The following is a 16,649-nucleotide window of genomic DNA, read 5'->3' as shown; positions in this document are numbered from 1 at the left end:
ATTTTCATTTCAAAGACACATTCAGTTTTGGTCGTGTCGTCTGAAATCTCTTCAGAAAATAGCATTTCTTTTTTTTTTGTGTGTGTTTAACATCGTTGTAACCCCGTCAAAGCTGAATGCCAATTAGCAAGGATTTTTTTTTCTGTCACAAAAGATGACTTTGCAAATCACGCAGTTTTTGAATGTGAGTGTTCAAAGCAACACAAGACGTAAAAAGAGCTCAAGAGCGGCCAAATCACATGCATTCAAATTTCAAGAGCAACGTTGAGCTATAAAGCAAGGGATCTCTGTACGTCTGTCTATTCTTTGCATATCTCAAGAACCGTTAATGCTGGGGACCAAAGGGAGTGCTTTTGTCGACTATGGTGCGATTTATACACATGTTGAGATGAGATTTGGGGGGGGTGGGTAGTCAAATGCTGTCTTGCTTTACTTTTCACCCTTCTGCTAACTGGAAGTGTTGGTACTGGCAGTGGTAGTAAAACTATAAATACTGCACGGTAAAAAGTCCTGCATTCAAATGTGTGCTTCGGGTGAAAGAGGCTTTATCTGCACAATGTTCTTGACGTTTGTTCAAGGTGGAGCTTTCGATTCTTATAGGATAGTGTAATAAGTTCAAATTGCTCATATTTTAATTGTTTTATTCTGTGAGTCAAATGTGAATCTACCACATATCCAGTAACATTCCTCTGTCGTAGAAGAACACAGTAAGTAGTATAAGGTTGAGGGTTTTTTTTAAGTGTTTTGGGGCCTTTTTTGTGCTTTTGGTGGCTTTGGCACAATTGGTTAGAATAGTAACCTCTTAATCATAATGAACTGTTTTTGGGGGCCTTTTGGGGGCCTTTTGGAGGCAGTTGCCTACCAGTAAAATGTGCCCCTCCATGGTGTTTGAACCAGAGAGCGTTTCACCGGTGTTTCTGACTGTGGCTATCTGCGATTTGAGTGCGTCATTGCAGGTGTGTTGCTGAGGACCCAAGGAAGTGCAGTGTTTGTGTGAAGTTCTTTTGTACGAGCTGTTTTTGAGAAAGCTTCAAGTAGCAACACCACAGGCCGAGTATTCTGAGCAGAGGGGGGGGCAGTCAGTCAAAAAAGAAGAAAAAGCCTTGTTCTCCTCTACTCCACAGTTCTCTCTAAGGCGTGCCTCCTGTCTCTTATCCATTCACATATTTTCCTTATTTGCTGATTCAAACTAACCAATCAAGTTAAACTAATATTTCCCTCGCTTAAAGCCAATCCCTAATCACCATCCCCTTTATCAATCCATTTAGTTGCACCTGCAGTGTGCAGCTTCCAGCTCCTGATGCCAACATCCAACCAGCAGCTCTTCCATCAACGCCAGCGTCAAGATTTCCCGCAGAGTCATGATGATGGCGGCCCAGAGAGATGGTGGTTGAGTGCCCACGCCCGGCAACGTGACCAACCTTTGCGTTATGTGTGAAGCAGTTTAAAGTGACTATGTAGCGTAGTGCTATGAAGCAAATGCTTGTTATGAATGAGTCACACACATACTGTAAGTGCACAGCCACCACCCTTTTGATTGTCAGCTGTTTGAATGGGTGTTATTAGCGGTTATCACTACCAATTCAGTGCTTCAGACGAGCCAATCTGCACCTACCCTGATGTGTGAGTGAAGGTAAACACAACAACTTCAGGCAACTAAACTGCTTGATTACGCTGAGGAAATGATCGTGGTTTAGCGTTACAATACCTGCGTTAGTTGTGTTTGTTTTCACACAGGTCACTGCAGTCTTCTAGGTGAAAGTCCAGTGTATGTTGGAGCCATCCGTCACCTGACTTCCTCCTTTCATAATTACAAAAGGGGGGGGAGAGGTCGGAGTCATCTTCTTGTATTTGTAATGGGGATCGATCATGTGAGCAGATGATAACATCCTTCTGGATCTATAGGTGGAGCAGGAACCCTCTAAACCGTATCTACGAGGCTGATGAATCACTGATAACACTTGGTGTAAACATCTGGAGTGGGTTTAGCGACACATATTTTCGCCGTCGGTTTCACACTATACCCTGCACTCACAACGTGTGTACTTAGCTCCACCCTCTCTCATGGCACTTCTGGTTCCAAAAAACCCCCCAACATGGTGACAGTCAAAAACCAAGATGGCTACGGTCTAAATGACGAACTTGAGATGCCATAAAAACGGCAGTAGTCCACAAACAAATGGGTGACCTCACGCTTTCCTTGAGGGAGAGTCATTTTGTATGTAATTTTGCACTGCAGCATTAGTCACTTGGACATTTTACTGTTGGAGAATGTGTGACTAATGGAGAAAAAGTGTTGTTTCCATTTGCAGCATGACTGGAAAGCAGAAAACATGAACAAAATAAAGATTGGCAGACATGTCTGCAATTTTTCATTTTTCTCTTCCGAAATTTCATTAGCACTGCCCATGGGGCACGAGTAGAATAAGCAAAAACAGATAACGAGGAAAATATTTTTAAAATGGGTATTCTGAAGCTTTTGCCATTTTGCCATCCAGATATTCCCAAACTTTTGCTTTATGTGTTTGAAATGCAAAGATTTGGTTCGAAAATTACTTTTTTGGGGGCAGAAAAATGTGAATAATATATCATCATCTCTTGTCAGGACTTATTTTAATTGTGTGCTACCAGTCATTGCGTGGGAGTATGAGTCACTATTTTTTTTTAACATTTCATTCCCACAACACCTCGTTCTCGCCGTTGAGGTCTTTGTACCGGCGTGGAGTGCTTTCCCTAGCATCGTTTTAGACCACTCATCCACTCGAAAGCAAGATCGATGCTACACACAGCAATGATAATGTGTTTCAGTGATGATTTTGTAGCCTTGATCTTCATGGTTCTGATAGTGAACACTGTCTCAGAATCGCCTACAAGCTCTATTCCACATTGACTTATTCCAAAGGCCTTGGGACACGGAGTTGTTAATGTTATTTCTTGTGAGCTTTGTTTGATGCGGTAGATTCACACTGGCTGTTGCTCGTGAGGCTGTGGAGAGAGAACCATGTACTGAGCGTGAGTCTTTGGATGTTTTGCCTCAAGGGTTGATTCAAATTGTTGGTTGACTATCGATGTGTCTGGTTAAATTTGTATCATTTCCATGTATACGTCAAAAACTGTATGAAACACAAGCTACTGCATGGTATGCTTGCAAACTGTTATAATGTACCGTTTCAATGCCATGTGCACATGGTTCTGTACGACTTACAACCCATGTGTTACAGTTTTAGCTTGTTATGTCTGACAGATCACCATACTGTATTTTAGTTTGACTTCATAACCCTTCAATAATCTCAGCCTGAGGCTTTGACTGCCTACATTTCAACCCTATTCCTCATGAATCATAATGTCGGATAAATTATATAGCATTTTCTGGAAAAACATACTTGCAGTCATGATTCTGAGGGAAGTCATAGCCAACTTCCCTATGATGAAAATGTTCTCTTTTAATTAGTGATAACTAAAACCGCCTCACTGCATTCACATATAGCCTCTGCACATCATCCCAAAAAAAAGCAAGCATATATCCCCTTTTAATAAACCATGATCCCTATTATTTAGTTCTACACAGTGTCTTTTGAGCTAGACTAATCAGCAAAAAGATGAAAATGCACGTCCATAATACATGCGCAACATGATTGGATTCATCTTCTTTCTGCTGTACTTCCACTACAGACATGTCGAAAGGGTTTGATTTTAATTCGACGATAGAGGGCGCTAGTAAGCAAGGATAAAGACACTGCTGGAATTCAGACAGCCCGTCTGAGAAAGATGCAGCTGCTGAGACGGGCTTGCCTCTTTCCCTCTCTCCCCCGTTCTCTCCCTCCCTCTGTCCCTCTCTGCCCCTCAGTCCTTCACTCGCTCATTCACTGTATAATCAGACGCATGCAGCGCCGCACTGCCCCTGTGTAAAAAAACGGGAGAGCATCCTCAATTCCAATTTGGAGTAGGGTATCCTCACGCGCGCGCGCTCCAAAAGCACAAGTTTCATCTTCTTTTCATCTTTTTTTTGTGTGTGTGTGTGTGTGTGTGTGTGTGTGTGTGTGTGTGTGTGTGTGTGTGTGTGCTCTTAACACAGCAGTGGAAATGCGCTATAATAAATAAATCCACGCAATCACCGAACATGTGCTCATTTAACCACCTTACACAGAGCGTCCTTATAAAGCATGATGGTCAGAGTGACCGCCGGCATCACGTGAATGTTTGCCCAACACTGTGCCCATCACAAGTACTCGGATTGCAGCTGCGGTATAGGACACACACGGCGCACACTAATCTGACGCGGGGACTTGGGTTTGCGCAGTGGCCGGTCGTCTGGAGGGCCACGCGGGAGGGATTTCGGTCTTTTCTTCCTCTTCACGCAAATGAATTCACAGCCGCTGTGTGAGGCTCCTGGATGCTGAGTGGACCGAACAGCACGCGGGCGAAAGAAAAGACACCGAGCCCGCCGCGCCGGAGAGCGCAGCCACTTGCGACCACACGCATTCATATTAGAGTAACCACAGGGAAACCACAGCACTGCGCACACACACACAGCCAGCCTCTGTCCCGTCCCGCCAGTGTCGTCCGCTGCTGGACAGATATTTGGAACGCATCAAATTAAAAACATAACTTGTGTTGTCAACCTAGGAGTGCGTAAAAGTTATGGTTTGAATTTGCGGGGAGGTTGTCTTTTCTTGGCAAGGAGTCTCTTGCGGCAAAGCCAACATCCCCGCATCCTACTGCATAGACTACAACATGAAATAACGCTCCGCTTGTTGTAATGTAAAATACATTACATTGTGTTGTTTATGGCGGATAACTCGCCGTGTTGCCCATACATATGAAGCATTGGAACTGTGCTCACAAAAAAAAAAAAAAAAGGTCCGAGCCACGTTCTCGAGAAAGCACCGATACAAAAAAAAAGGACCATTATTAAGGCGTCTCACTCCCCCTGTCCCCCTTTTTCGTCAAATATTGTCTGCATGGTGTCTGGACCGGGCGATCAAGACCAAGTCCGACCCTGTTTACGGGCGCGCTGCTGGGGGAGAACACACCGGAGGGGGTGGAGAGTCAGAGAGAGAGAGAGAGAGAGAGAGAGAGAGAGAGAGAGAGAGAGAGAGAGAGAGAGAGAGAGAGAGAGAGAGAGAGACACGGAGAGGGAGAGGGAGAGAGAGACTGCAATATCATTTGTGAATCCCTCTCACAGTGCTGCAGATAGGGGCTGCCAACACACGCGGCGCGTCTGCAGGTGAGGGAACAGGCTAAATGTGCTGGACAACAATTCGACCAACGTCTCCTTAAAACTGCGTCGGATGTACATTTTTTGATTGTCCTCGAGCGATATCTGTGTCCTCTTAAAACACCCGTGGCGTTGTGGGGTTGCAAAGGGAGAGAGAACTGTACCGCCCGCTCGCCGCAAGTGACTTGGAGGAAGAGAGCGGAGTAGGCAACCGGACAGGTAATTTGCTTCATATTCACATCCTCAACATCGGGAGAGTTGGCAGGCTCCGCGCGCGGACAAAACCTCGCCGTCTGCTGAGTTGGGAAACTGCGCGGGCCTTTAGATTATCCTCTTACATATGTGGACATATCGTCGGACAGAGGAATATTGCAGCCTCACCCCAAAAAAAAGAGGAGATTCGAAGCACAGACTGTGAGTAAAACGGCGGCATATGGAATGAATTCACTTTCTGGTGACATGATTCCCGGACTATAACATTTTGGCTTATTACGCGCATTTGTGGAGGCGCACGTATAGGCTCTACGGGGAGTTTTAGATAGCATTGCGTTTTTCTTCTTCTTTTTCTTTTTTTTTTTTACTCAAACAAGGAAAGAGCAACTAACACCCAGAGCCGGAGAAGGAAAATCAGAGAACAGACGGGAGCTCGTGCACTTGCTGCTTTGCACTGCAGCAGGAGCGATGTGAAGTCGTCCGGAGGATGAAGACTCACGCATCCCGCTGCAGAGAGCTTTGCTCTGTATGAAAACGATCTTTTCCTCCCATATTCGGACTCTCCGGCAGTGATTAAATTCTTTTTTGGACATTTTTTTCTTTTTCAAATCTTAACTGGACATTTTTTATCAGACGAGAACAATGAGGACTACTGGTGCAGTGGACTATTTGTACTATTGCCTGCTCATCCTGCAGCTTGTGCATCAGCCCGCTGCCAAGCAAGTGCTCCGGTACCGTTTGGCGGAGGAGGGACCCGCCGATGTAAGAGTAGGGAACGTAGCCGGCGACCTGGGCATCGTCGCCGGGTCCGGCGAGGTGACGTTCACGCTAGAATCAGGCTCCGATTTTTTCAAAATAGACAACATAACAGGTGAGCTCACCACCAATGAGAGGCGCATAGACCGTGAAAAATTACAGCAGTGCCAAATGATATTTGATGAAAATGAGTGCTTTATAGATTTTGAAGTGTCAGTGATTGGACCAGCCCAAAGTTGGGTCGACCTCTTTGAGGGAAAAGTCATCATATTAGATATCAACGATAACACCCCGTCTTTCCCTTCCCCTGTCCTGACACTGTCTGTGGAGGAAAACAGACCCATTGGAACCCTTTATTTGCTGCCCACAGCCACAGACAGAGATTTCGGCAGAAATGGAATAGAGCGATACGAGCTTATCCAGGACAATGGGGAGAACACAAGGCGCTTGGGCTCTTCTGGGGATTCGTTCTCGGGGAAGAGGAGATTTGACGAAGGCGCAAGCAGGAGCAGCGTCTTTGAACTGCAAGTTGCTGACACTACTGATGGAGAGAAGCAGCCTCAACTCATCATTAAAGGGGCCCTTGATAGAGAACAGAGAGACTCCTATGAGCTCACACTGCGCGTTAGAGACGGAGGAGATCCCCCTCGGTCCTCTCAAGCCATTCTAAGGGTGATGATCACCGATGTGAATGACAACAACCCTCGGTTTGAGAAGAGCGTGTATGAAGCTGACCTACCAGAGAACAGCTCCCCTGGTGCACCCATACTGCAGCTTAAAGCGGCTGATGCAGACGTGGGGGTTAATGGTCAAATAGAGTACGTGTTTGGGGCAGCCACAGAGTCAGTGAGGCGGCTGCTGAGGCTGGATGAGAGCACAGGGTGGCTGAGTGTGTTGCACCGCATTGACCGTGAAGAAGTGAGCCAACTGAGGTTCACGGTAATGGCCCGTGACAGAGGCCAGCCCCCGAAAATGGACAAGGCCACTGTGGTGTTGAACATCAAGGATGAGAACGATAACGTCCCTGCGATAGAGATACGGAAAATTGGACGCATCTTCTTAAAAGACGGCGTAGCCAACGTGGCTGAGGACGTGGTGGTGGACACACCCATCGCCTTGGTTCAGGTGTCAGACCGTGACCAGGGGGAAAACGGCATTGTGACATGCACAGTGGTCGGGGATGTTCCCTTCCAGCTCAAACCAGCCAGTGAGATGGAAGGCGAGCAGAATAAAAAGAAATATTTCCTCCACACGTCCGCACCGCTGGACTATGAGGCCACGCAGGAATACAATGTGGTCATAGTGGCTGTGGACTCTGGAAGCCCAAGTCTGGCAAGTAATAACTCTCTTATCGTCAAAGTGGGCGACACGAACGACAACCCTCCTATCTTCAGCCAGAATGTAGTAGAGGTGTCGTTTCCAGAAAACAATGCCCCTGGCGAGAGGGTGACAACAGTGGCAGCCATTGACGCAGATAGTGGGAAGAATGCTGAAATAGCTTATTCCCTAGACTCATCAGTAAATGGGATTTTCTCTATCGATGCAGACAGTGGAGACATACGAGTAAACACAATTCTGGATAGAGAGCAAACAGAGCGCTACGAATTCAAAGTGATAGCCAAAGATAAAGGCTTAAACACTCTACAGGGCTCTGCAACCGTGGTCGTCCTTGTGGCAGACAAGAATGACAACGAACCAAAGTTCATGCAGGACGTGTTCACCTTCTACGTCAAAGAGAACCTTGAACCAAATAGCCCAGTTGGCATGGTCACAGTCATTGATGCAGATAAAGGCCAAAATGCAGAGATGAGTCTTTTCATTGAGGAAGAGGAGGAGATCTTTTCTATTGAGAATGACACTGGGACTATTTTCTCCACCCTGTCCTTCGACAGAGAGCAGAAAACTACGTACACATTCCGTGTCAAGGCTGTGGACGGCGGTGATCCTCCAAGATCTGCCACCGCCACAGTTTCACTCTTAATCATGGACGAAAATGACAACGCGCCAACTGTCACTTTCCCAATAAACAGCTCCTACACCCTTCTTCCTCCCTCCAGTAACATCAGAACGGTAGTCAGAACTGTCATAGCCACTGATACCGACACCGGCATCCACGCGGACCTGAACTACAGCATCATCGGGGGAAACCCCTTCAAGCTGTTTGAGATTGATGGGGGCACTGGGGTCATTTCGCTGGTGGCGAAGTTGGAGCTGAAGCACTACGGCCTCCACAGACTGGTGGTCCAGGTGAACGACAGGGGCCAGCCTTCACAGAGCACCACCACACTAGTCCACGTGTACGTTAACGAGACACTTTCCAATTCCACAGTTGTGGACGCCCAGGTGGCTAAGAGCCTGAGCACGTCTCTCAACACCAACATCGCCGGCGACCCCAACTACGATCTAAGCAAACAGCGGCTAAGCATTGTAATCGGAGTAGTTTCGGGCATCATGACGGTCATCCTCATTATTCTAGTAGTGGTCATGGCCCGTTACTGCCGCCCCAAGAACAAGAATGGCTACGAGGCCGGTAAAAAGGATCACGAAGACTTCTTCACACCACAGCAGCACGATAAGTCCAAGAAGCCCAAGAAAGACAAGAAGAAACAGAAGTCTAAACAGCCCCTCTATAGCAGTATCGTCACCGTAGAGGCCTCCAAACCCAACGGGCAACGCTACGATGGCGTCAACGAGAAGCTGTCGGACAGTCCTGGCATGGGTCGCTACCGATCGGTCAACGGAGGGCCGGGGAGCCCAGATCTGGCCCGGCACTACAAGTCCAGTTCACCACTCCCCACCGTCCAGCTTCACCCGCAGTCGCCGACAGCTGGAAAAAAGCACCAGGCAGTTCAGGACCTGCCCCCTGCCAACACCTTTGTTGGCACCGGAGATAACATTTCCCTTGGATCTGACCACTGCTCTGAATACAGCAGTCAAACTATCAACAAGTACAACAAACAGGTAAGAAGACACATCTCCATGTTCTTTTTTTACCCCCCCCCACCCCTCCACCACTCTTAAATGTCTTCTGTTTCTTCCTCTTAGTGTTCTCTCTACCATAATGCTTTCTGACAGGGCTAGTCTCAGTAGACGTGTTGCCTTTATGGTGGTAATGTGTGTCAAGTTAGCGGTATTGATCTGTTTTGGTTTGGAGTGCCATTCACATGTAATATTGAAAGGGAAGGAAAAATAAGTTTAGCTTATCATACGAAGGGGGGTATTGTTACCGCTCGACCAAACTCCAACTTTTCCCCTTTCATCACGGCATGTGTTGAGGCGGCCTTTTCCGTCTGCGGTGTCACATCTACTAAACTTAGCAACTACGTGTTGTAGTGTTGTCGACAGCTCACATAAGGGTTTGGTTTTGCAGTTATTCTATCCCAGAGGGGGGAGCGTGCCAGGGGCTGGCAACGCTCCCCCCTTAGCCATGTCATGCCCTGCCCTGCCCCTCTGTCTGTGACAAGGCTGCCTTGTCTTCTTGTGAAAGAGAGCAAAAACAAAAGAGGGAAAGGGGAGAAAGGTAGATGAGGGGTGAATGAAGCACAAACATGGCTTTGTGAGCTTTGTGAGTCAGGTTTTACAGTCTCGGCTTGAGTACGAACATCTGGCCAGGAAGTCTTATTAACATTCTTCTGCACTTCGGCGTCTGCATTAATTCTTTGACCTAGCGGTGAAATTGAACGTTTTGATATCGCCTCCCCTATTGTGCCTCGGCTTCTTTTGCTCCTTTTATCCGTTTCCTCATATATATATAAATGTCTGCCATCTTCTACCTGCTCCTACCTCTCCTCCACCCTCCAGCTCGTCTTACCGCCCTTCTTGTCTTTGCTTTTCTTCCCCCCCAGTAATTCTTTTCTTCCATTTACAATGCTGAAAAAAAAAAGGTGTAGGTGGCATGATGTGATATTCAAATGTGGGCTTTTTTTTCAGTTTAGTCTTTATATATTTTTTCCGTCAGTCTTTCCGTTGTGATGCGCAACAACAGCAAGAAACAAAGTTAATACATAATGAAGTCAGTTGATTTGCGTTTTCAGGAAAAGGAACACTATTGTTTTATGTGTTTTCTATGGCAGTTTAATGAATTATTGATCTTTCTTTTACATGGTGTCAGCACAGCTCTTTTTTAAATCTGGAGTGCTGTTTTCTCTCAGAACACAGCTGGATTGTTCCTTTTCCCCCCTCCATTTTCTGTTTTTGATCTCCTCTTTCTTTATCTCTAGTCATAGCTTTGCTCATGTTTTTTTTTTTATATTCTAAGCCCACTGTCGCCCCTCAAACTCTCCTTTGGCTCTATGTAGTACATCCTTGCATGCCTTGCAACCACCCGTGCAGCCTCTATTCCCTCAGTATTCCTTTTGGGATTTTTTTTTTCAGCCTCTGCCACATCATACCCTTTACAATTGTGCTCTCTGCCTTTTCCTTTTTTCTTGCAGTGGTTTCTTTTTAAATCTCCACTCTCATCTCTCTATATATCGCTCTTCCCTCCCTCTTTCTATTACTCCTCTCAAATCATTTCACTTCCCTTTTTACTTCTCTACCTTCTCCTCCCCTGCTCTGTCTTTAACAGCTTCTAATATGGTGTATTCACTGAGCTGCTTCCCAGAGTGTGAGGAGTGATGTTGCTTTCGGATGTCTCCTGCATAATTAAAAGGGCACTCTATTTGCTGCTGCGGCAGCAGCATGTATTGTGTGTCACTATGCTCCACTTATATAATTATTTATTTACTCTCTACATTAATGCTGCGGTAACTTTTATGGACTGCGTTTGTTAGTAGACAGTGTCATGGGAAAAAACCATAATGCACAAAGAGAATATTTCTGTGACTCTTTAGTTTGGATATTTAAACTGTAAAAAGTGAAGAAAGTGTTTACCGGTGTACTGGGCAATATCAGCCATGTTTATTTGGTGGTGTAGCCTGCTAGGTGTTTACTATACAATAGCAAGCAGGTATTCAAATAGCGTGTTATATCCCATGGGTGCAGTAAATACTCACTGTTGATGATACATTCTGTTGGGGGTGAACAGGGTGTAATTTAATGGCTGCACGAGAGAGCTAATTGAAGAGAAAGTGTGTGTTCATGTGCAACAATTATGGCATTAAACAGCCACTCCTGTATTAGATTAAATAGCGAAGCGGTCACACTCTCGATTTTAGGGACGCCTAGAAATATTCTGTAGTCACATAAGTGCCACTACAGCTTAAAGACATAATAAAACACTTAACGACACTTGTGTTCCTCAGTTAATTGATGCCGTCAACGAAAACCAGTGACGTTATATTGTTATTATATTTTGTAATTTTCTTAGGAAATGATACACTTTGCTTTCTTGAGATTTATTCATTATAGTTCATATTTTACCTTTTTTTTATCACATTTAGCTACAAACCAGGTTGAGCCTGTTTAAGCTGTGTATGGTTAAGATTAATGATAGCAAGGGATATTTTACATTGTGTGTGTGTGTGTGTGTGTGTGTGTGTGTGTGTGTGTGTGTGTGTGTGTGCGCGCGTGCACATGCACTCCCTCGCCCACAAACCCTTCTCTTTTACCACTCCCTCTCTGTGGGAAGAGATAGAGACAGGCACAAGAAAGACGGCCCTGTTAGCGGTGTAGAGAATGGCCCCTACTGTTTCACAAGGGACTCAGGGGTCGGGTGGAGAGAAAGAGAGAGCGACGGCGGAGGGAGAGAATAGAGCTGACCATTGACTGTAAGGTATCGGCTTCCGTCTTTCTCTCTCCTCGCCTACCTAATCTTACAATAACTGTACAGGCAACTTGCTCGGGCAGGTAACCAAGCAACTGAGGGAGTTAATCGGTGAGGCGAGCCTTTTTTTTTTTTTTTTTTTTTTAGCCCATCAGACATTTAAACAGTCATTAATAAGCTGATCTAGCAGTGAGGGAGCATCTGCTGAGGCTTGATCAGGAGGTGCAACTCACTTGACATTTCATCTCTGTCTTTAACTCCATTGATTGGGACTTATTCACATTTATTTCTGCATTGCACTTGTTGGTCCCGTCTGCTTCTTGCATACCCATGTCCAGTCCTTACATCTGCGGGCTGATGAGTAGTGCATGCACTTAACTGAGCACTTAACTGTATTACTTTTGGCAGTAGCCTCCGTTGTACCCAGTGCCAGAAAATAATGCTGTCCAACCCGTAATGTGGTGAGGAATGAAATCACTTAGCCATCGAATTAGCACAAGCCATCAGCTTTTGTTTTATCATTGCACTTCAAAGCGCCACTCGTTGCCCAGGTGGATCACTTTTAATCAGTGGTGAGCCACAGCAGCTTGTATTCTGTGCTCTCGCCACGTAGCCCCCCCCCCCTCCCCTCCAGGGCAGGCAAAGCCTTGTTCCATACTCTTATACCAGGTCATCCTGCCTCGGGGCTGATGCAGCAAGCATAACTGGACATTGTCCACCCGGCGTTCACCACCCGTGCCCTGGCCAGCTGTTCCTCCCCTTGCGCTGTTGTAGCTGCAACGTCTCCAGCGAGGGCCGAATGCAGCCCAGAAGTGTTTGATTTGCATAGAGCAAATCCTCGCCCCGCCGAACAATATCACCATGCAAATAGGGGTCACCTGGATGGTGTTTGTAGCCGCAACATAGGAAGTGAGTGTCCTTCAGGCTGCAGGCAGATCAGGAAACCAATATGGAAATGCAGGACTTTGCCTCTGGCCTCATTTGTTTCAACCAACGAAAATGTAGCTGCCTCAAACACCTACGAAAAAGCCACAAATGACCTTATTGAAGCCTCACAAAGCCCGAGTGCTGCAGCATTTTGAGGTGTTTTCAGTTTAATAGGATCACCTGTGCATGACGACATTGTCCGAACCGCTTTATCTGTGAAACTGATTCAGTTGCTCATTGAGCTCAGTAAGGTAATAGCTTGTTAAGAGGATCCACAAAATATCAACAATGTGTGCCCCCCCCCCACCCTCTATGGTCGCTAATACAGGTCAGCTCCGGAGCAAGCAGACAAAGCAGTCACTTTTCTCAATCATCAGTAATTCTGACTGTCTAGGACATAATGAAAACTGGTTTGAAAGCAACGTCACTGAATGTCAGAAATAGGTGCCAAAGGCAAAAAAAACCCAACAACAACACACAATCTGGAAATCTTGCATTTCGTAAGAAATTAAATTATGTGCAATGAGCTGGTTGGTTATTATTAGCGTACGCCCTTTTGTGTGGCGCTGGGTACCGCCGACTGTGGCTAATTTTATCAAAATTGTTTTGGATCTATTACGGCTTAATTCAATCTACGGCTGCTCGGGCTTTTGTTGTTTATGTTATGAAAGGAAAATGGAAGGAGTAAGAGTGCACAGTAATACTCGTGAAATTGCAGCGGGCAGCATTTTCTGGTATAATTTGGTTTGGTGATTTGAATGCATTCGCTCTAAGGCAATTACTAATCTCAGGATTAGACGTACCTGATACGCCAGCAGAAATGGTGGGGACCGAGAGAGGAAGTCAGAGAGCGATCGGTACAGCTGGTTGCTGCTATATTACCCTGCATAATAATGTTAATACTGAGGTTTTCACACCCTGCACATATAGGGGAAACCATGAAAAGTGTTGCTTCACTTTCCCATTTCTTTGTCTCCCCCCTCTCTTCTCCCCATACAACAGATGAGCAACGGAGCTCAGTTTTCTTCGCATGGAAATGTGAAATACTCACGATTGAAGGAGCCCCAACTCATTCGCGAACATTTGTCATGATAAGATGCCAGAATACAGAGAATAGGGGGGAGTGAGGGGGAGAAACAGACAAGAAATTTAAGCCGCATGCCACCTTGATTGCTCTCCACGCGGCTGATTGTAAGTGGCAGTGTCGGGGATGCCACCTTCTTCTCGCCGCTTCTTTCAATTTGATGTCATCGAAAATGGAATTTCATTTCAGACGCGGCAGCGATCGCATTAGATAGGGCTCGCCTGGATAAAGCCGATTCATTTTTGCAGATTTGCCTTTCCTGTGGCACTATCAATCATCGCATACTCATCATATCGCAGACTTGTTTTTCATAGCAATTTTTAGGAGGAGTTTGTACAGTAAATTGACTTTTACAAGGCTCCCAAGGTCTATGATATGCTAGCCTTGTTGTTTTCTCGAGCTGTCCTTTCGTATCGACCGCAGCAGCTAGAACCGACTAAATGAGAACATCGCTGAACTCCGCTTGCTGTACAGCCCTTGGGGGATAGTGCTCTGTCAGCGAGCGGGATCACAACACGGATCAGACGTAAGGCTTGTTGTTTGTGAGACTAATAGGCAAAACAATAGTGCTTTGTTTACTGCGACACGGCACCTCATCAAAATTGCAAAACCGTCTGGCTGAGTAAGTCCCGTAATGATGTGATTTTGCAGAAAAGGGTCACTGGCCATTTGTTCTGTTGATGTTGATTCAAACAGGTGGAAGAGTGTTTTTTTTTTTTTCTTTTTCGAAATTCTCTGACAAAGTTTCTTCTGTCTTCGTGCGCTCGCCTCCTTCTCTCCTGCCGTCCGTCTCTCACCGCGGATGAAAGATGGCGGTGAATCTGATGGATCGCTCCCTGTCAGCGTCGCTCGCGTGCGTCCAAGGTGTCAAGGGAACTGCCGGCAAGGGTCCAGTGGCCCGCCCGCCCGTCAGTGCGCCCCGGCGATTTAAACCCCATCCAGCATCCGGCCATGTTGTGGCACCGCGGCCTTCGTGAAAAATGAGAAGGAGAGCCATGAAAGCCAGACACGCGGAGCCATGATTTACTCCCTACGGGCCACCTTCTGCTCCGGCAGCCAACTGTAAAGCTCCTTAACGCGAAGTGAACTTGTTTGTTCAGCGGAGCTGGCAGGTGGAGAAAGAGACGCTTTAACTGACATGTTGCCTAATAGTATATTATTACAATTAAATGGTGGAACATTCACCCTTTAGGTTCACATTGATTTTCTTTTTTTTTTTTTAAGGCTCTGACAGACGTGCACCTGCTCTGCCTCACATATGACTCTGACCTTCCTTTTTTTTTTTTTTTTTTTTTTTTGTTGAGAAAGTGCTGAAATATTAACATGCGCTGAGATCTCCTGACTGCGTAAGACACATTAGGAATTGTCCGCTTTCAATAATGCATCCCAAAGCTTTTTTTTCCTTGTACAAAAGGATATAGCGTTTTATTAACAGGCTGCAGTCATACAGATTTGCTAAGCAGCGGCGTATAATGGCTGCGACTTGACTTGGGGAAGGGGAGGGATAGGACAGCTTGACTGCTTCTATTAGCCCTGTTTTGCTGCGGCTCCCGCCGTGCGGCCCCCAAATGAGATTATGTGTGTATGAAACGGGGAGGCAGAGCACTCACCGACCATCCATCAAAGCCTGGGGGGACCTGTGCGAAAGTTTGTGCATGTGTACTCAGCGGGTGCGCTGACGTGTGTGTGTGTGTGTGTGTGTGTGTGTGTGTGTGTTTGTGTGTGTGTGTACATGTGTGAAGGTGTGAGAAAGCGTGTGGGTGTACAGTATGAACGTGTGTGTTTGTGTATCCTGTGGGGGCTGGCGAGGAGAGCGAACGGGGGGGGGGGGGGGGCTCCACAGTTCAGCCCCTCCATCATCCCGCACGGCAGGCACACACGGGGAAACATGCCTGAGAGGGTTTCAATATCCTGTGTGTGTGTGTGTGTGTGTGTGTGCTGCAGTGTTTACCCAAGGAATGCAGTTCATTATATTTGTATGTGTGCCTGGTTATTACATATATACTCTCTACACACATGCGTAAAGAGGCAGCTGGAGCCCCGAAGGCTGGAGCAATACTTTTATCTTCATCTGTTTAAAAACCCCACAACAAGCTCGAGTGGATGATGATGTCACCCTCGAGCAAGGCACCCGGAATCCTTTGCCCCGCCCCCCCAACTGAGCTAGTTATTGGACACTGGCTATGACCGCTAATGTGTATTTAAACCGCATGTATCCAATACGGGGAGCTGTTCATTAGCAGGAGAAGCCCCTGTATCGATGAGGCCTTACCTGGCGGGGAGCAGGCTGCTAGCCAGACCCGATAACTCTCGTCAGAGGCTGGAAGAGTCTGCCTGCTGGAGAACGAAGGTCACAGGGCAGCTGGAGTTACGAGCGGCCTCGCTAGGTACCTGCTATCAAATTAAATGAAATATGAAGTCCAGCCAGCCTTTTTTTTTTTTTTTTTTTTTTTTTGAATGCTAATTTCTCAATTTATTAGCGCGTACTTTTTTTTCCCAGCTCGCCCATCTTTTTTACCGTGCAGCAACGTAGGATCGGAATGCGAATAAGGCACAGCCTCGTTTGGGATCACCATGAGGCAGATGAGGGCAACGTTGATATATTGAATTTTCATGAAACATATATTATTTTTGTCTCATCTTACACAGCTTTCACGGCGATTTGATGATGATTTATTGTCATATAAATAGGGAGGACGGAGAATCCTCTAGATACCCTGAAAAGGACAAAGTGAATAAAAGCAGGT

The 16,649-nt window shown here is 46.3% G+C and overlaps 1 protein-coding gene across 1 annotated transcript in view; it reads left to right on the top strand.

The window, feature by feature from the left end:
* Nucleotides 1–5,118: 5,118 nt before the first annotated feature.
* The window catches only part of pcdh7b (protocadherin 7b), a 51,541-nt gene continuing 40,010 nt past the window's right edge, over nucleotides 5,119–16,649 (top strand). Inside the window, 1 exon segment of the mRNA XM_068713347.1 lies at nucleotides 5,119–9,148. Coding sequence (XP_068569448.1) covers nucleotides 6,074–9,148 — 3,075 coding nt within the window. The 5' untranslated portion in view covers nucleotides 5,119–6,073.

This window comes from Cebidichthys violaceus, unplaced genomic scaffold (genome assembly GCF_023349555.1).
Source record: "Cebidichthys violaceus isolate CVI_PGR_0920_01 unplaced genomic scaffold, fCebVio1.0.p SCAF_19, whole genome shotgun sequence".
NCBI lineage: Eukaryota > Metazoa > Chordata > Actinopteri > Perciformes > Stichaeidae > Cebidichthys > Cebidichthys violaceus.
Note: the sequence above shows the minus strand (reverse complement) of the source record. Positions and strands in the feature narration are given on the sequence as shown.